This window comes from Crocuta crocuta, unplaced genomic scaffold (assembly GCF_008692635.1).
Source record: "Crocuta crocuta isolate KB4526 unplaced genomic scaffold, BGI_CrCroc_1.0 scaffold41, whole genome shotgun sequence".
Classification (NCBI taxonomy): Eukaryota; Metazoa; Chordata; class Mammalia; order Carnivora; family Hyaenidae; genus Crocuta; species Crocuta crocuta.
In genome coordinates, this window is record NW_027529428.1 from 5348560 (window position 1) to 5368530 (window position 19971).

Below are 19971 nucleotides of genomic sequence, written 5' to 3' on the forward strand. Positions count from 1 at the left end.
TCTAGTATCTAAACATGTTCAAATATAAAAGAAAACATCATGTGTTCGTGTTACACAAGTTTTATTTTGGCATCTGGACGGATTCAGCGTCTCAGGTTCCAAGAAACAAGACAAAAGAAAACAACTGTATTTGCTCCTCAAACATTTCATGTGAAAGCCGTTGTAATAATGCTCTTCACGGTCTTCCTCATGGAATAGTTCCAGAAAATGTAGTACTGATAGGTGACAATGACTCAAAAATGGAGAGTCCTCCTGGCAAAGTTAACATTTCTCTCATGAGTGAGAATTCTCCAACTTGTCCCTCACACACCCCCTGTATCAACAGATTTTTTCCCCCCTTCAGGTCACAGATCATTGAGAACACTGAACTGTGTCCTTCCCGCATTTTGACCACTTTTCATATTCGTGCTCAGCACCCATCACTGTAACAGCAGGTGGACAACCAGGAAGGAAATGAGAGTTAAATCACAAAGAGGCAAGGAACTTGGCAAAGGGTGGAAAAGAGATTTAAATTGGTCTGTCAGAAGAGGCATGACTAGCCATTGTTTGTGTCTGATAACTGTCAGTCAACAGCTCAGACGATCACCAACTTGTGCCCTTTTCGAAGGAAGGAAAGCAAAATGACTTGGCAAACATTTTCTTTTCCTCTCCCTCTGCCACTTTAAAATGGAAGAATTCTGGATCCTTGCTGTTAACCAAATGGCATTTACAGCTCTCAGTTGGCATGGGGCAGCTGAGAAGCTAAAATGAGGAATGCTTATTCCATTTCCATTTCCATGGAAACCAGTCACCAACTGGTGAAAACAAGGTAGATCAAATTTTTGAACAAGAATGTTGAAAATAATCACTCTTTTAAAACTTTTCTCTTGCATCGGGATGAAGAGAATCGTGTCAGCTCTAGAACACGCAGATGTCCGTGTGAATAAGCAATTCACCACTGGTTTATCGTTACAACTCTTCTCATATCATGATGACTACGTGCGTGGGTTTTTTTGGGCAGGGGGAGTTGCCCTTTGGAGGATGAATTGCTATAAATCCAATAAATAAATAACAGAATGAAATGTGAAAACTAAATGAGTTTTTACGGGCTGTTTATTAAGAAAAGCTTGGAGTAATCCAGTATATCTAGTAACTCCTTTCCAAATTTATGATCATGTTCCTCGTTGATGCTCTCTTAACAAATGCATGCATCGGGATATGGAGATTTGCAGAGAATAAATGAACTAGTCAGTTTTCTTTAAGAGCTTTAGGAGCATCCCAATTTTTGAAACTCTACAGTGAAAATCTGACTTTGAAAAGACCATTGACGCAGCCAATAGTAACACAGCAGAGGTGATCTCTGTAGCTCTGAGGTCCATTTAATCTTTCCAGGAGAATTTCAGACTCATGTCCTCCTCTGCCCCCCCAAAAAAAAAAAGAAAAAAAGAAAAAAGAAAAAAAGAAAAAATCCAGATGCCACTCCCACTGTTTGCACATGTAGAATATAAATGGGAAATAATCTCCCCCAAACAAATAACAAGTGTCCATGATTCACTGGACTTGCAGCTCTGTCACCAGTCATTCCTGATGACAAAAACCCTACTTTAGCTCTTCATACCACCAGGTAGTACCTAGGCTAGTAGGGCCTAGGGTATTCTGAACGCTCAGGATGTGTTACCCGCAACTCTCACAGCAAACTACAAGTAGCTTAATTTTGTCTCCGTTTTATATACAGAAGACCATTAGGTCTCTCAGTGGTCAAAAGACTTGCTCGAAGTTACTCCGACAATCATTTAGCTTTGTTTACCTGAATCAGACTTCCATGTTCCTAACTGTCCTGCTCAGACACATTTCCCTATGTCTAGCCTGTAACCCCAATTAAAAAATATCACCATGTCAATTTCCAATCTCATTAATTCTAATCTCCTCATATTAATAAAAGATAAATATACGCAGAAATGCCTGACCTCAACCATTGCTGTTTTTCGAGTATGCACAACTCATTTCTAATTATTATGATCCCTAAGTTTTAAGCTAAATTTTAGATCTGAAGTTGCTCCTTAAGTGGTTCAATTATTTCCGATTTGTTTCTTTCCTACTTATGCTAATACTTAAGAGGTTTGACCTTAATTTTTAAGATCAATGGTACAGTTAATAAGAATACAATTATAATGAGACAAGTAGGGATGTGTGTGTGTGTAAATGATGGGAATGAGACAGAGCAAGACTGATTTTCACTCAGCTTCAAATTTCTCAAGAGTTATCGCAAAAGTTTTACTCCTTGGTAATTACTTGTGCATGGTCCATTTTTACCTTTTCATCCTAAGATTATTTAGTGAAAACATTTTTTAAAGACTACATGACTTGATTTACCTCCTTAGTTCCAGAAAGACCTTGCATCACACCTGAAAGAAAATTAAATCTTATGGCCACCTGGGTGGCTCAGTCAGCTAAGCATCCGACTGCAGCTCAGGTCATAATCTCATGGTATGTGAGTTCGAGCCCCGCATCAGGCTCTGTGCTGACAGCTCGGAGCCTGGAGCCTGCTTCAGATTCTGTGTTTCCCTCTCTCTGCCCCTCCCCTGCTCACGCACCCTCTCTCTCTCTCAAAAATAAATAAACATTAAAAAATTAAAAAAAAATTAAACCCTAAATCAAAGTTTACTTAATTTATCATTTCCTTTCTGATGGCTAAGAGTAAGAATCTTGATGTTAATTAACACAGCCCCAGGTAATTTGCAATATTTTTTCAGAGTCTAACTGGTTTTCAGAGTCTAAACAGGAGCTTCTCGGGGTGCCTGGGTGGCTTAGTCGGTTGAGCATCCGACTTTCGCTTAGGTCATGATCTCGCGGTTCGTGGGTTCGAGCCCCGCGTCGGGCTCTGTGCTGACTGCCAGCTCAGAGCCTGGAGCCTATTTCAGAGTCTGTGTCTCCCTCTCTCTCTGACTCTCCCCTGCTCACGCGGTCTCCCTCTCTCTCTCTCTCTTAGAAATAAATAAAAATATTAAAAAAAATAAACAGGAGCTTCTTAATTTTAGCTATGGCACATACTTGCAACAAGTATCCAGTATAAAGAGAAGGTTTTTTTTTTCTGTTACCGAGACAATTAGCTATTTACAGTTATTTAAGACAAGTAGGAAAAAAAAAAAAACCTACCAAAAATGGCAGGCCAATTTTACATAAATAAGAATTTGGACTATTAGAATAAAAACATAGACGAATTCATTTAAAATTTTATATCTGACACTGGTTTAAGACACTGCATCCACGGAATCTGAGACTTCATATTTCTGTTTGCCTGCCCTGTTTTCTCAAGTGACAAGGGGACAGTGATCCTGCCACAGGGCAGGGCCAGCTATACTCGGCTCCCAGTTGGATCACATGAGTAATAAATAACGCAAATGCATATGGAGATGGCCTCTCATAGAATGAGGACAACATAACCACATGCGAAGTGCTTCCTCTATTCACCAGTCTCCAGTATAAATGAGGCATGCTATTTCCAGCCAGTTGTAAAAAATTTAATTAAAACCAGAGTGTAATGAGCAGGAGGTAAGGGGTGAGGCTAAAAGACAGTGAACATCTTCTAATTCTTTGCCCACTCCTCAAGAGCTTACACATGGCCACAGAGAGTTTGAAGATAGAAGAAAAACAAGTTCAGAGTTGACTTTTAGATAAAAGAGAGGCTGTCGAGAAAAAAAAAGAAAATTCTCGGATTTTCCTTTTAACAACAACAACAAAAATGGCTAAGATGCCTTTTATACCAAAGCTTATAAGGAGCTCTCTGATCCCAAGATGCTTTCGGCTGTTACAAACATTCTCTCAGTAACGACTACTGCCTTCTGTCAGTCATTTTCTAAGGTCTGGGTCAAACGCCACCACCTACCCTCTAGATGCTGATCTCCAGTGACAATGCCCCCTCCCCCCCCAACCTCATACTGATGGCCTGTGGCACTGGTTTATCATGGTTTGTTCTGTTTTGTACGAATGGAACTTTTAACTTCAAATATAGCATTAGGAAAAATCTAACCATCCAAAATAGATTCTAATGTAGATTTTAAAAAGGAGAGTGACTTAGTTGAGGAACAGAAGGCTATACTCATTCCATACAATCACCTGAGTGACACTCGGGCAGCCTGAGAGATCCACCACAGACTCTAGGATTCCAGGAAATATTTTTGGAAGACCAATGGTCTCCAATTCACATCCTTCCTACTGGTTTAACTGTTGTACTGTATTAGTTAAGTGATGGATCAATGTTCAATTTCTACATACCATAACTATATCACTAGTGTGATTTCTAAGAAATAACCACGGGCGCCTGGGTGGCTCAGTCGGTTAAGCGTCCAACTTCTGCTCACGTCATGACCTCACAGTTCTGGGTTCGAGCCCTGTGTCGGGCTCTGTGCTGCCAGCTCAGGGCCTGGAGCCTGCTTCGGATTCTGTGTCTCCCTGTCTCTCTGCCCCTGCCCCACTTGTGCTCTGTCGTTCTCTCTCTCAAAAATAAACAAACATTAAAACAAATTTCTTTAAAAAAAAAAAAAAAAAGAGAGAGAAATAACCAAAGCAAAATGCTATTCTTCTCAGAGGTATTCAAAAAGTCTTTTCTGAATGAAACTATATGCCATATAATAGGAACTAAATTCTCATCAACTAACTACATTTATTTCCATGAATTAAAAGTGTCTATTGTTTATGAACTCTATATTCCAAAAATGGACATCTAGTATAGTGCTCCAAATTAGAGTGTATTTTGTGATACAAAGACGATGAGTTCCGAAGCCAGTCTCACTTTTGAAAGTTATGTGAACCTGCCTCGAATTTTACTCTCTCCCTCTGGAAAGAGGAGGCAACAATAATGAGATTTCATTACAGCTTTTTTACTGTCACTGGCTGAGTTAAGCATAAAAAAAATAGTTGACTAAAAGGATACCGAGAAGTTCAGAATAGTTAGGAACGCAAAATAACCAAGATGGAGGCTCAAGATGAAGAAAAACACAGCTAGTCTGCAGAGGAAGAGAGACGGACACAGAGGAGAATCCAGGCAAGTGAGTGAGAGTTGACCTGTCCTTTAGGTCACTGGTCTGCACAACTGCTACTGATGTAGAATCTAGACAGTAGAACCTAGACCCTAGACTAGAGGGAGGGAGGCTGAGCAAGTTAATAGCATCTGCCATTTTTGGCCGCCATACTAGAAAAACTCTGCTCTCCACTGAGACAGAAAATTCCTCATACATAGAGAATTCAGAAACTGGGGCACCAAAACAATTATCTACTACCTCTCTGACAGGAAATATCACAGGTCAAGTGAGAATATGTATAAATGCTTTGTGAACTGTGAAGTTCTAGATAAATAACTATTCTGAGTAGGTGGCTCCTCTGTATTTGAGACAGTGAGGTCTGAGATGACTTGGAAAGATTAATGCCAATCAAGGGAATCAGAAAACCTGATCTTTTTTCCTCATTCTCTCATGGAAAACATACAGGGACCCCGCTGAACTCGATTTCGATTTGCTGAATTTCTAGCCCAAGGCAAAACCAGTCAAGGGCTTCTGGGGAGACAAAGCTGTTCTCTGCTCCCCTACCCAAATCATGTACCAAGCTTCTCAAAGCTACAGAACTGCTTGCAGGGAGCCAAAGAAGCAGCCTGTTTTAGAATAATAAATTTAAAACTATTATGGTGATATCACAATAACGTTTCAAGTATAAACCGCATATAGTGACTGCCCACATATCCACATAGGCAAAGTTTTACAGGAGCTTGCTCAAAACATTCTCTCAGTATATGAAAGGATTATTCCATTTTATTAAACAACTCATCTAGCAAGCAGTTACTTGGATCTCCCGCCCCACACACATTCTCCTGGCTCACTCCAAATATACCTCTTGGAAATCTAAGTACTATATTCATGTAGATTTCAGAAACCCATAAATCTTGTAAGAAGAACGGGTGAATTTAATATATGAGTACCATCCTTAACAAAGTTTAGTCTTAGCAAAGAAGAAATATCCCTCTAATTAAAGATTAAAAAAAACAGAAATAAGTTATGGGTATCTTCCTTCAACCACGATGGATTAAACATGAGTTAGTATTCCCTATAACTAAGATAAGTTTGACAACGGGGATTCTAATTGAAGCTCCTAGAAACACAATGAGGCAGGTAGATGATGATAAATAAAATCGACTGATGCAGAACAGCATGCATGATCCCAAAACATGACAGAATGAGCAGCCACGGAATTTGCCATGGCTTTTTCTCATAGTGCCTTTGGGCTACAGAGATTTCAACCCATTTGAACGAAAGCGCCTACAAATATGCTAGGGGGCATGGAGGAGGGCACTTGTGGGAATGAGCACTGGGTGTTATATGGAAACTAACTTCACAATGAACTATTTAAAACAACAACAAATAAGCCGGGGGAAGGGGTCTTGTTCCATACTTGGGTGCTGCGGAACATGGCTCCGCCTTGAGAACGCCACGCGTGTTACTCCCTAGAGAGGGCTGATAATTCGATATACAATCGACTCCTAGAAGAGTTAACCCACAGTTGCTGGGGCATCTCTAGAGTGGGAAATTCTAGAGTCACAACCACGGGGGCCTCTAGTGCCCCAAGAATGGCACGCCTCCAAGTGTGGATGAGAAGGCAAAGGCACGGCTGTTAGCAGAGTGGCTTCCCAGACTCCCCCTGGCTTGAGGACCCCATTCGCCTCGATTTGAATTCAATTTCAACAAAGTCAAGGCCTCTAATTCTTTGATCTTCTCATCTCAACCCCCAGCTCTTTCTCAGATGCGCCACCGTCCAGCTCCCATCCCCCATGCATTTGGCACTCCTTTATGGAGCATTAAAGGGACTTTGTCATTCCTTCCTTTAGGAACAAAAATAAGTACATTTTATGCAAGAGTTTGACGTCCAAGCCAGTTATCAAGGGTTGCCATTAAAACTGCTGAAGAACTTGAATTTTCGTCAGATCACCTAGCACAAACTATGGAAACTGGTGCAAAGACTGGGGCCGTTGCTGGAGGCAGATGTGTGCCTTCTTCTCTGGCCACATCATGCTGATGCCTATGGGAAGACCCAAGTATCACAATGGAAAAAAAAGAAATGGATCTGTGACAACTCAATACAGGTGAGGCTGCAGGGTGGGGGGAAAAATGAGTCTGTATTTGGTAATCAGGACAGGCGTGGGAGGGGGTGTGACCAACCCAGAAAGAAGGAAAACCAACCAAGAGCAAAAAGGTCCCACAAAATCTTTAGCAGTCAGCTAATCTCAGCCCAGGGTGTCACCACACAAGGTATTTTATCTGCAATTCATGCAAATCCAAACGCATTTACTAGCATATGTAAATTATATGCAGATGGTGTGGGCATATCTAAAAATAGAAAGAGGTAAACTCTCCTCACAAAGGTCAGTCTTTTTTAAAATTCATGAGACGGCAGCTTGTGATGAGAACACACTGCGGAGAAAGTGGGGGGGATTCAGGGGAATTTGCTGGAAAGTCTCCAGCAGTCAACTGTTCTTCACAACTCCTTCAAGCTATTTTAGGTGCAAAATGACTCTCCACGATCCCCCAAGGCAGGACACGTCTTCAAGACCCCACACTCTTCTTGGGGTAGGAGACGGCTTCTGATGTTCTTCCTCCCGAGTCTTGCCCTCCTACAGAGAATCCCGCACAGCCCACGCCTCCAGAATATTCTTAAGGGCTGTCATCTTAGTACAAAAACATCGGGCAAGTGCCTGCTACTTATGTGATTCCAACCTCAAAGAGTCCGTATCTCCATACAGAGAAATGTGAAAACGAACTACCTCCCAGCTGTGAATTGGACTAAAAACTACCTTATTTCTTAACTACTACCGCCTTAATAACGTTAGTAACATCCATACCTTTGACAGTTTTATATAGTTTCCCCAAGCTTTTTATTTACACTCCAATCACCTACTTCTCATTCAATTTTCTGTTAAAGATGTTAATATTCACTAGAACTTTTTGAGAACAGAGACTCACGCTCTGGTCTTTCCCATGCCACCCACTGATGAGACCATACCCTGAAGCCTTCCTTTTCTTTCTTTCCTTCCCTCTCCTCCTGGCCCTCCATCTTGCTCTCTCCCTCCCTTCATCCTTTCTTTTCTTTCTCTTCCTCTCTCCTTCCCTCCCTCCCTTCTCTTTCTTTTCTTTCTTTCTCTCCCTCTCCCTTTCCTTCCTTCCTTTTCTATAATGATAAAGCTTTCTTAGTCATGTCTCTGCCCTTCGGCCCCTTCAAGTGATGGTAGCTAAGTCTCCTGCTATAGCAAACTCTGTATGAATCGGCCCTAGACTCATCTGGGTGGCCTTCATGTACTTCCACAGAACAAATACCATGAGCAAGGCAGACCTATACAATTATTTCTGTAATACATGATCTCTGTTACTGGTTCAAAATCTCATACACAAGATACTGGTGGCCTTTATGGACCAATCCCCTCTCCGAGGAGAAAGAGGGCTCTGAGTACCAGCATTTGGTACAGCCCAGCTACTGACTCTTTACTGAACACAGTGGTAGAGCATTTTGATTATTCCGGCTTTCCCAAGGTAGTGAAGTTACTGAAGCATGTGCTTGACACAGGAATTAATTTCCCCTCTACTTGACCACAGATTAATTTAGCTGTGGAGGTGAGCAGGTGCTGGGGGAATAGAGGAGCTCAAATTCTGACTGCCGCTCGGAGACAGTAGACATTTTACTCCACCTCTCTAGACTTTCTGAATGTGGATTGCTATGTAACAGTAAATGCGAAAGCATCCAGACGTGCTCATTTTACTACCAGTTGCTTACACCATCTTCAACTGTCCACAAGTAGCCACCCCACAGACTTTCAGAGGTTTTCAGGGTCATTGAGATTGCAGTGTGACAAGGGAGGTTCCAAAAAAGACGCTTCTCCACGGCCACAGACACAGGGAACAGCAAGGCCGGGACTGGTACGTAGGTCTCTAGGTCTCACCCAAAAGCAGGACATTATTATTATTATTATTTTTAACTACATCACCTTACCTTCTTTGGTGACCTATCTTATGAAAACGAATCAAATACATTCTGGTATAAAAGACCTATTTTCTGCCTTTCCACCTTTTGTTGAAGATTGTGATTGAAATGCACACCTACTGGGGCGCCTGGGTGGCTCAGTCGGTTAAGCGGCCCGAGTCATGATGTCACAGTTCATGAGTTCGAACCCCGCGTCAGGCTCTGCGGTGACAGCTCAGAGCCTGGAGCCTGCTTTGGATTCTGTGTCTCCTTCTCTCTCTGCCCCTCCCCGGCTCATGCTCTGTCTCTCTGTCTCTCTCAAAAATATATAAACATTAAAAATAATTTAAAAAACAGAAATGCATACCTCCTGCTGATATGAAGCACAATTACTTAAGTCCATTGGAACAACAAGCTTCTGTCATTCACTGAGTTGCCGAAACATAAAAATTATGACACCCCTTTTAGGTAGGAAAGAAAAAAAATTCTAACTTCAGTCCCTTAACATTGAAGGCACAGGATTTGAAGAGGAAGACAACCAATATTTAAATCATACCTTGTCTCAACATTAAAATGAACAATTCACCAGTTGGTAGTTTGATTATACTGTCAGCTTGTTCTTCTAAGTATATGCACTGGGAGATAAACAAAACAAGGTGTCTTTTTCTCCGGAGTCCGCCTTCTTTTTCAGCATCTAACAGGAGTAACCACTGGCTGAATGCACTTAAAAGGTCTTGAATGCCCTCTCAGCTCCGCAGTAACGCACTGCTCACACTGACCTCTCACGTCACAAGAGAAAAATGGAAGGCTCCAAGGTGGATGTTAGAGGAGAAGATGAAAAGAGAAAGATAAATAAATATACCTGTCTGGAAACCCTGCTCAAATGCTTAATCCATTATTTAAAAAGGATACTTATCTTTCCCTTACTGCAATTCCATCTGCTTTAGAGGCCTCAGGAATCTGTGAGTTTGTTTTTTAAATAAGAAATTTAAATTGAAGCAGCTATCAATTATTCATGTCAATAGTGCACTCGGTTCCCATAAAGTATCCCCAAACCTCGTTTTTAACCTATAGCATCAACCAGACCCTTTATTGAGACTGTTACTGAGAGCCCCAATAGACTGTGCCCCCAAATCCTTGACAAGGACACACTGAAATTGACTGAAGTCTGAAGACTGCATTATCATGATTATAATCCCTAGAATAATTAACACATTGTTTCATAAAAACTAATACTTGTACATCAAGTGACAGGGATATAGGGATTCTAGATTAGGTAACTATTTTCTGTATTTATTCAGTTCTCATTAAAGAATACACAGCCATTTACACAACTCCTACGAACGGAGTTATTTTCTTTCTTGGAAGTGTCTGAACATTTTTTCATTTATGCTACCAAAGTTACCAGGCTAAAAAACCAACATGCCTGTGTCAGTCAGGGCCTATCAGGAAAACAGTAGATTCTTTTATGCTGGGTGAGGTGAGAAAAATTTCTTCAAGGGACTTACGTAAGGAGGTGGGCAGGATTTGGGGAAACCGATAGGGAACGGGGTGGTGTTCTGAACAAGCAACACTCGAAAAGCAAACCTTGGAACCCTGGGGAAGAAGTGGTTATGGATGCCCACAAAGCATAGCCCTTAGGAGGTCAGACTTAGGGCCACCTGACAGGAGTCATCATCTTCGGGTACACAGTTAGCTCCAACGGTCTAATGGGGGGGGGGGCGCAGAGAATAAATACTCCTTCTTCATCTTCTATATCCTAGCGATCTCCTGCTTGAGCCTTCCATTGACCAAACCCAGTGGGAAGCCAGAGGGCAAGGGAATCCATTAATACAGTCCTTACAGGTCAGCTTTCTGGGGTACATAGCAGGCAGGGGGGTGGGGGGGAGGTATCCAACACAAAACTCCAGTATATACAACACTCTTTAAATAGCTATTATTTTGGCACACATTTGGCGAATTCACCCATATGAGCCGTCAAGGCTGATACTCTTCTAAGGACTGTAAGACCAAACAAACCTTTGATAACCCAAACGAAACTGGAAATTATCTTCTCAGTATCTGTTCTCTCTCTGGTCTCTGCTTTGGTAAATGTGAGCCCGTCAACAACAGGAAATGTTTTATAAAAGAAGTAAATTCACAGGCACTGTGAAAACTCACAGGAGGATATCCGGCCCCAATGAGGGAGGTGAGGGAAGATGTCACAGGGGAAGTCACAGGAGAGGAAGGGGGAGGTTGGATCATGCAGGTGCGGATGGTGGAAGGCTGTACAGTTGTAGAGAGTTCCACAAGTCTTGTGGGCTGATGAATACGGTGAAGGAGTGGACACACAGAGCAGAGCAGGCTTAATAGTGAGGGAAGAGTAGGGGATAAAGCATCCTGTGGTTTTAACAAAATGTCAAGACATTAAGGGATGTTCTTATTTCGGTTTAGCGATAGCACCTGGGCAGCAGGATTGGGGTAAGACTGGAGATGGGAAAGCCATTTAGGAGATTTTACAAGGACGCAGGTGAGAGAAGGGACAAATCAAAGGAAGGCTAGAGCGGAGGCGTGGACGGGGTGGGGGTGTGGGTCTTGGCTGAGCTGCTGAAGAGGAAGACTAAGACGCCGAGGAAGGCAGGGCTGGTGACCATGGGCCAGTGAGGGAAGAGAGAGGGATGGCTGGCTTCCGGGCCAGGAAGGGCTTTTTCCTGTTGTATTCCACCCTTGCATGAGGCCCCAGACCCCAGCCACTTCCCAGAATCGAGAAGATGGTTGAAAATGTTACTTATCTCCATGTATTGTAACGTGAACCCAACATGATAGAAATAGATTTTCTAAAATGCTTGTTGTATCTTCTTTCACAGACATAGAATCTATACTTGCAGGTGAGAAGTGTTAGGTATTTTTCACAACTGTCTGTTCTATATACATTAAGAACATGTACAATCGTAGCATGTACAATTGTAATCCACATAAATTCATTTGATAACCACGGTTTAAGAAATTCCTACGTAGTATATCATAGTGCTATTTGGCAACAGGATTAGAGGGAAAATGTTGGAAATATTTGGGAAAATAAATCAGCCTCTGATATTGGCCCTACTTTTCTTCAGTAGGTTTATTTCTGACCTATTCAGCTACACGATAATTTTATCTTAGCTTCTTTGGCTAAATCCGGGTATAAAGGAGTAAGGCTTCTAAGGAAAAATGTCTACCCAGGTCCTCTGGCTATTTTTTAATTGGATTAGTTGGGTTTGGGGTTTTTTTTTTTTTTTTTTTGGTGTTGAGTTGTAGAAGTTCTTCATAACTAAGGGGTACTTACTCTTACTGTCATTTGGAAATAACCTCTTCCATTAAGTAGGCTTTCTGTTATGTTGATGGCTTACTTTGCTCAGCAAAAGCTTTTTATTTTGGTATAGGCATTCCCAATAGTTTAATTTTGCTTTTGTTTCCCTTGCCTTAGGAGACATATCTAGAATAATGCTGTTATGGCCGATGTCAAAGAAATTATGCTCTATTTTTGTCTAGGAATTTTATGGTTTCAGGTTTCACATTTAGGTCCATTTGGAGTTTATCCTTGTGTATGGTGAAAACAAGTGGTCTAGTTCCATTCTTTTGCATGTAGCTGTCCAGTTTTCCCAGCACCATTTGTTGAAGAGAATGTCTTTTTCCTACGGTGTATTTTTGCCTCCTTTGTCGTAGGTTAACGGACCATAAAAGTGGGGGTTTATTTCTGGGGTGTCTATTCTCTTCCATGGATCTATGTGTCTATTTTTGTACTATACTATACTATTTTGATGCCTACAGCTTTGTAGGATGTCATGAAATCTGGGCTTGTGATACCACCCNTGTAGTTCCATAAAAATTTTGGGATTATCTGTTCTAGTTGTGTGGAAAATGTTGGTATTTTGATAGGGATTGCATTAAATCTGTAGATTTCTTTGAGAAGACACACAGATGGCCAAAAGACACATGAAAAGATGCTCATCATCATTTACCATTGGGGAAATACAAATTAAAACCACAATGAAATATCACTTCACATGTGTCAGAATGGCTAAAATCAAAAAAATACTAAGTGTTGGTGAAGATGTGGAGAAAAAGGAGCCCTTGTGCACTACTGATGGAAACACAAACTGGTGCAGTCACTGTGGAACGTAGTACGGAGGTTCCTCAAAAAATTAAAAACAAAATTCCCCGATGATCCAGCAATTGCACTACTACTGGGTATTTACCCAAAGACAATGAAAACACTAATTCAAAAAGATACATGCTCTCTATGTTTATTAAACCAGTGTTTACAATAGCTAAGATATGGAAGTGACCCACGTGTCCAGTGACAGATGAATGGATAAAGAGGACATCACACATATGCGCATTCGCGCACGCGCGCGCATACACACACATACACACAGTGGAATATTATTCAGCTATAAACTGAATAATAGAGAATGAAATCTTACTACTTGCAACAACATGGATGGAACTAGAGGGTATTACGCTAAGTGGCCAGATAGAGAAAAACAAATACCGTAGGATTTCACTCATGTGGGATTTAAGAAACCAAAGAACAAAGAAAAAAAGAGACAAAAATAATCAGACTCTTAAATACAGAGTACAAACTGGTGATTACCAAAGGGGAGGTGGGTGGGGGAAGGGTGAAATAGATCGAGGAAATTAAGAATACTTTCCACTGATGGGTGCTGAGAAATGTATAGAATTGTTGCATCATTATATTATACACTGAAACTAATGTAACACTGCATGTTAATTACACTTGAGTAAAAAATTAAAGTAAGTAAGGCTTCTATCCATTAAGGTTTTAGATCTAAAGATAAGGTCAAAGATCTAAAGAGTTTTTTTTCCTCCCTCCAGAACGGAGTTAAAGTATTTTCTGTAAAGTTAGAAATTGCTGACTCATTGGCTTTGCTCTGGAGAACCATCTGTTGGCAGCAGTCCTCATTTGTGGGAATGAGAAAGAGAAGGCCACACACAACTTTGGTTTCTACAACATGGCGGCATTTGTAAAACCGGAAATGATGTGTGAAAGGAGACTGAAGAACCAGAAAAAAAATGTACTTCCATCCACCCTTACACTTTCCTGAAAACAGAGATAAGAGAGAAGAATGAAAAATTCATTCCTTTTTGACAAATGAGTCTTTAGCTTATGGAGTTAAATTCTTTGAAAAAGAATTCGATTCTGGGCCCACGTATCACACATTCAAGATATAATGTGTGCTCTCACCTCCCACTAAATATGGTGTGATGACTTTTAAATGGAGGGAACATTTAATGAGAGGCAAACTGGGGAAGGGAAGCTCTAAGTCAGGCATCAATAATTCATTTATCAGAAATAGGAGTAGCGGTATGAAATGCCAGAAGACTCTTTCATTTTCAGGGAGGCATGTGCTATTTTAAGCCGAGAACAGTGCAGTCACCTGTATTCAACAAGCTCATACACATGGAGGCAAAGTTGAGCGAGAGGACATCTTTTATAGTCTCCTCTAGTAAGGCTATGTCTATAGCACCTGTTACGGGGGTTGTGGAAAAGCGACAAAGAAGGAATCTTTATAATTTTTGAACATCAGCGGTGATTTCCATCACCCCAGAGCTTCGGCACTAGAAAAGTAATCATGTCAGTCTAGACGACTGGGATGGGGTTTTGAGGGTGCAATCTCTTGTAGTACTAAAGCCCATCAGGCATTAGAGCCTCTTAAGTTCTCTACCAATTAAATACGTTAGTGAGCTGCCCAAATCATTTCATCTTCATGTCCCCCAAGCACTTAGCACAGAGCCACTCACCAAGTGGGGTCTCCGTGAATACCTGTGGGCTGAATGAACAAATGCAGCTAGGTACGAAATAATTCCAGATACATACTGGTCAGATCAAACAAAGAGGAGGTACTCGTACATCACAGGACTCAACTAGTACTTTCTTATGATGATTAGAAATTCTTCCCCTTCATGGGGCACCTGGGTGGATCAGTCGGTTGAGCATCTGACTTTGGCTCAGGTCAGGAACTCGTGGTTCATGAGTTTGAGCCCCACGTCAGGCTCTGTGCGGACAGCTCGGAGCCTGGAGCCTGCTTTAGATTCTGTGTATCCCTCTCTCTCTGTTCCTCCCCTGATCACACTCTTACTGTTTCTCTCTCAAAAAACAAAAGAATAAAAAAAAACAATAAAAAAAAAGAAATTCTTCCCCTTCACTATCTTACATCACATTCAAAGATTCATGCTTCACTGAAGACGAAGGGGAAACAGAACTGAAGAAAAGCAGATTTACTGGATACAGAATGAGTCACAGCCCTCAGCATCTAAAGCAACAGAAAAACCTACCAAAACCTCTAACCTTGAAAATAAAGAAAGACCTCCAAGTATTAAATTAGAAACATTCACATGCACATATACATTGAGGTGATTGTAATTTTTAACTGATTATTTATCAAGAGCCAGATATAGAAATAGAACACACAATTATAGGGGCACCTGGGTGGCTCAGTTGGTTAAGCGTCAGACTTCGGCTCAGGTCGTGATCTCACGGTTCGTGGATTCGAACCCCGCATCAGGCTCTGTGCTGACAGCTCAGACCCTGGAGCCTGTTTCAGATCCTATGTCTCCCTCTTTCTCTGACCCTCCCCTGCTCACACTGTCTCTCTGTCTCTCTCTCTCTCAGAAATAAAACATTACAAAAAATTTTTTAAAAAACGCAATTATAATAACAGCTATAATTATCTAACACCTAATATGTAGTCAGTTGTATGCTTACATTTTACTGCTATTCTTTAGAAGTATTATTATAGTTTTAGAGCTTTTAAGAAAAAGCACTAGAGCTCAGAGTAGTTAGGGCCAAAGATTATGAAGCTAATTAAGGAGACCCAAGGCTAACTGTCAACTCTTCTAAACTACAAACCCACTGCTAATTTCATGATGCCAAGTGACTTCCATTCAAGCAGAATTATCCAGCTACAGATCCATGCTTAAAGACAGACCCATCAATCACATCTATAATTATGGTCTAATGAGCAGAAAGGATATCTTAACCCCAAATGCCTGACGACACATTTGTGTTTGGCCAAAAAGCAAATCAGGCAGCGTTGAGGGAAGCTAAGGGGACATCTGATGCCCCAGGTCGCTCTCATAAAACAAAGGGAGAGGATATGCTGGTGCATCGCCCTCTGTAAACGCCCTATTTCTCTCTCAAGACTACAAATGTAAGCACACGTCTAGAAGAATGCCCCTGCGCTCGAATAACTAAACCCACACTGCACTCAGTGAACCATGGATGATACTTGGAATGGGTCACAAGAGGACATGCTACAACATGCCAGAGTGAGCGAGGCCATGGCTATGCCTCTTGACACAAAGGTCTTGGGGAGAGCCAAGTCTGAAAGGAAGTCTCGCAAAAGATGTGCTGTTCAAAAGGCAGCCTGTAAAAAGCCATCAAAGCGAATACTCAAAGGACCGTCTCTGTTAACCACAGACTGTGTGGTCAGCAAGGTTAGTTTCACGTCAGACACACCCTCCGAGAAGAGGCACCGTCACCACCAAGAGTTTCACTGCAGAAAATCGCCACACGTACATGCAAATAAGATGGTCTAGGGCACAAAACAGTTTTGGCGTCTATCTACAGCTCCTCTTATCCCATCCCTCAACACCCTGCAAGAATAAACTATGACGCAGCAGTAGCACCGCTAGGAATTTATCCAAGGGATACAGGAGTGCTNCTTAGGGTGTTACCATGATCTAGTGTCTCCTTGATCTTTCCTGTTTCTCTTTGCTCTGTACAAATGTTGACAGAATAAATTAAGCCAACGGATATAGTACAGTATAATTCTCCTAGATGCTTGCCTTGAAAACACAAATGTCTTCCAGGAATGCCACAAATATATTAGAGAACAATTTAAGAATACTGCGAAATTTGCACATGTCGATGCACAATTTTGTCCTAGAAACTCGAAGTGAATGTAGCAAACACACCTAACTCTTAGGGCTACACAAACCCCGCAGACATGCACACCCCAGGATCACCATCGTACACGCTTGTCCACACCTACGGCTGCTTGAGTCCAAGTATCTCGCCTTCCGCTTCACAGTGACTGGCAAGCTGCCACACTTCCAAAGGCCAGCCTGGGGATGGGGTGTTCAATTTTCCCCTCTCCACCCAACTGATTAATTTTCTTCTCTGTTCTTTGTTCTTCTTCAGAATTTTAATCTTTACTTTTTTCCCCTCCTTTTCTTTTGCACACAAAGCAGTAGGCACGTGAGGAGTCGATGAAATGTACACACATTTCCGCAAGCAAACATCAGGTGTTTTTCAAGACACCTTGTTTTTACATATTTTGTAACCACTTAACATGGATAAAACTGGGCTATTGTTTTTAATAGGTCACTGCCATTGTTGTACGTGTGTCAATGATGATGTTTTTGAGCGCTAAACTCCAATTTCACTGTCTTGCTAGTTGGTGGTTTCAGATTCTGCAGAGCGCAAGTGTTTTTAGGAATATGTATGTCACATTATAATAGAATGGACTATATATTGAAATTTATCAGTGGTGACCTTTTAGTCCTGAAGCTTCAAGATTCTTTATCAGTGTTACGGGCTAGTTTGTAAATTAGGTTAAATACATCAGCATCCATGGTCTCAAATTATAACTCTTTGTGTGAAATTCACCATAACTTGAAACAATATAATCTGAACAGACTCGGACTGAACTAGCCAGTTTAATTTAGGTCCCCCCCCCTTTTTTTTTTGTTTAAAAGGTTCTGAAAAATTCTATCTAAATCATGATATATATTAATGCTTTCACCATTGAATCTGAACTGTAATCTTTACTGAATTATTAGCAAACAGCATATTTTCCACAGTAACTTTTTTGAGGCTTCTTTGTAGGTGGTGAAAAGAGGGGAAAAAAAAATAGAAGGAAAAAAAAGAAAAACCCACACACAGTCACAATTATCTAGGTCAGATGGTTTTATCTCAACTTATTGACTTCCTTAATCAAATAATACTCACTGAGAAATTTTTCCCTGAAGAAAAACACAGGCTGGAAATAGCACATAATAAATGGGTAAAATACTTCTCTTTGCTCCTTCTGAGATCCTAAACTAAAACATGTAAATAAAAATTGAAATGATAGTATTTAAATCACAGCATTATCTCCTGGAGGAGATTTGCAGTAAAAGGAGAAAAAGCTAATGTGATCTAGAGATTAGAAATCTCTACTAACCCTTTAAAGAATCTGGGTCATCTTGAGCAAGAAAAACCATTCCCACTTACTTTCTGAAGAATGCTCAGATATCCCAAGGTATCGAATGGATGTGCATTTTCATTTGCACTCACAAAAATAACTGTACTAACCGGAGGGTATGAAAGTGGTTAAATGGGTTCCTACGGCTCTTGAATGTGAGGATAAGAAGGGTAATGGGTCCTGCATATGGCGAACTTTACAGGTATATTTCAAGTATATTAGTAGAAAATACAATCACTACAGAAGAAAAAAGCAGCAAATACGAAAGCCCCTGGCAGAGACCTCAAGTACAGCAGTCAGTGAAATTTGTTGAATTGAACAGCATCAGGTAACTCTTTGGGGGTACTCTTTGTTTTGCCTCTCCTGTGAACCCCTCCATGCCCCCCCCCCCCCCCCCCCGNCAGCCGTGCCCTTGAGATATGGGAACACTGAGTCATGCCCCAGGGTTTTCTCTACAAGCACTCTTACGGTAGAGACCACCCCTCTTCATGATCCAGAAGCTACAGCACAAAGACACGTGTTCACCTTGGAGCAAACTGACGGATCATTCGTTACCAATGATTTCCAAGAGAACACTCCCCTCGGCAAGAGTAGAAAACAAAATTTGTTGACAGCCCTGTGCCCGCCACCCCTCAGCCGGGCCTTACTTGTTCTCGTTGCTCGCATCGTAACGAGGCATTGGGTCCAGATCATTCCCGTTCACGTCACAACTTGCCAGGGCATCCTGCAGCCGCAGAGGAGAGAACGGGAGGAGGAGACAGACTTTCAGTAATTAGCCATGAACCTGAAGGCTCGTGCATTCCCACACACATTTCTGTAAGCGAGTAATTAGATTAAATAATACATTCATGGTTCACTGGTGTCAGGATGCCTTGTTCAGTAATAATCTGTGTTCTATTTTTCTCCTTAAGGTCAAGAAATACTCTCCTACAGATCAAGGTTCTGCTGATACATCTTCTCTTGTATCTAGAATGGACCCCTCGCCTCTTACCTTTGAAGAGGTCTGTACTGACCGCCTTATCGGTCAAGTATTCTTAGACTTTCTAGAAGCAAAGTGATTGCTTTTCCATGGGTTCTCTCTATTCCTTACTTCATTTCTTGAGTGGGCAAATTCCTTAAGATTCAAAGATTTTTGAAGACAACTCACAAATAACTGGCAAGCCAATTAAAAATCAGTATTAGAAATTTGTTCTTTTAGGCATCGTGGTGCCTCTATGAGGCAGGATTTGCCTGGTTTCAGATGTGTTGTATCTACTATAAAAGAATCTGTACTTCAGACTTTTTAGTAAAACCCAATCACCTTTTGCCCCAACAAGAATGAAACAAAGTTTTATTATACGACAAGGCTGCAAAATGAGGCGGCAAAGTGCTCTGAAATCAAAGTTGCATCTGTTTGCTTTTATTTTTTTTTTAACTTTTAAGTTTATTTCTTTCTTTTTGAGATAGTGAGTGAGTGAAAAGGGGAGGGGCAGAGAGAGGGAGAGAGAATCCCAAGCAGGCTTTGCACTGCCAGCACAGAGCCTGACACGGGGCTCGAACTTGTGAATCCTGAGGTCATGACCTGAGCGGAAACCTAGAGCTGGATGTTCAACTAAATGAACCACCCAGGCACCTCTATTTGCTTTTATTTTTATTTTTTATTTGAGAGAGAGAGAGACTGTGCGCAAGTGGGGGGAGAAGGGGCAGAGAGAGAGAGAGAGAATGAGAGAGAGAGAGAGAGAGAGAATCCAAAGTAGACTCTGCACTGAGCGTGGATCACGCCACC

At 41.4% G+C, this 19971-nt stretch overlaps 1 protein-coding gene across 4 annotated transcripts in view; it reads right to left on the reverse strand.

Annotated features, from left to right (window-relative positions):
• The window catches only part of PCSK5 (proprotein convertase subtilisin/kexin type 5), a 462552-nt gene that overhangs the window by 309100 nt on the left and 133481 nt on the right, over positions 1–19971 (reverse strand). For all 4 annotated transcript variants that reach the window (XM_077759370.1, XM_077759369.1, XM_077759368.1 and 1 more), the window contains exon 5: positions 18854–18930. In XM_077759370.1, the coding sequence (XP_077615496.1) occupies positions 18854–18930 (77 nt within the window). The remainder of the gene's footprint in view (positions 1–18853; positions 18931–19971) is intronic.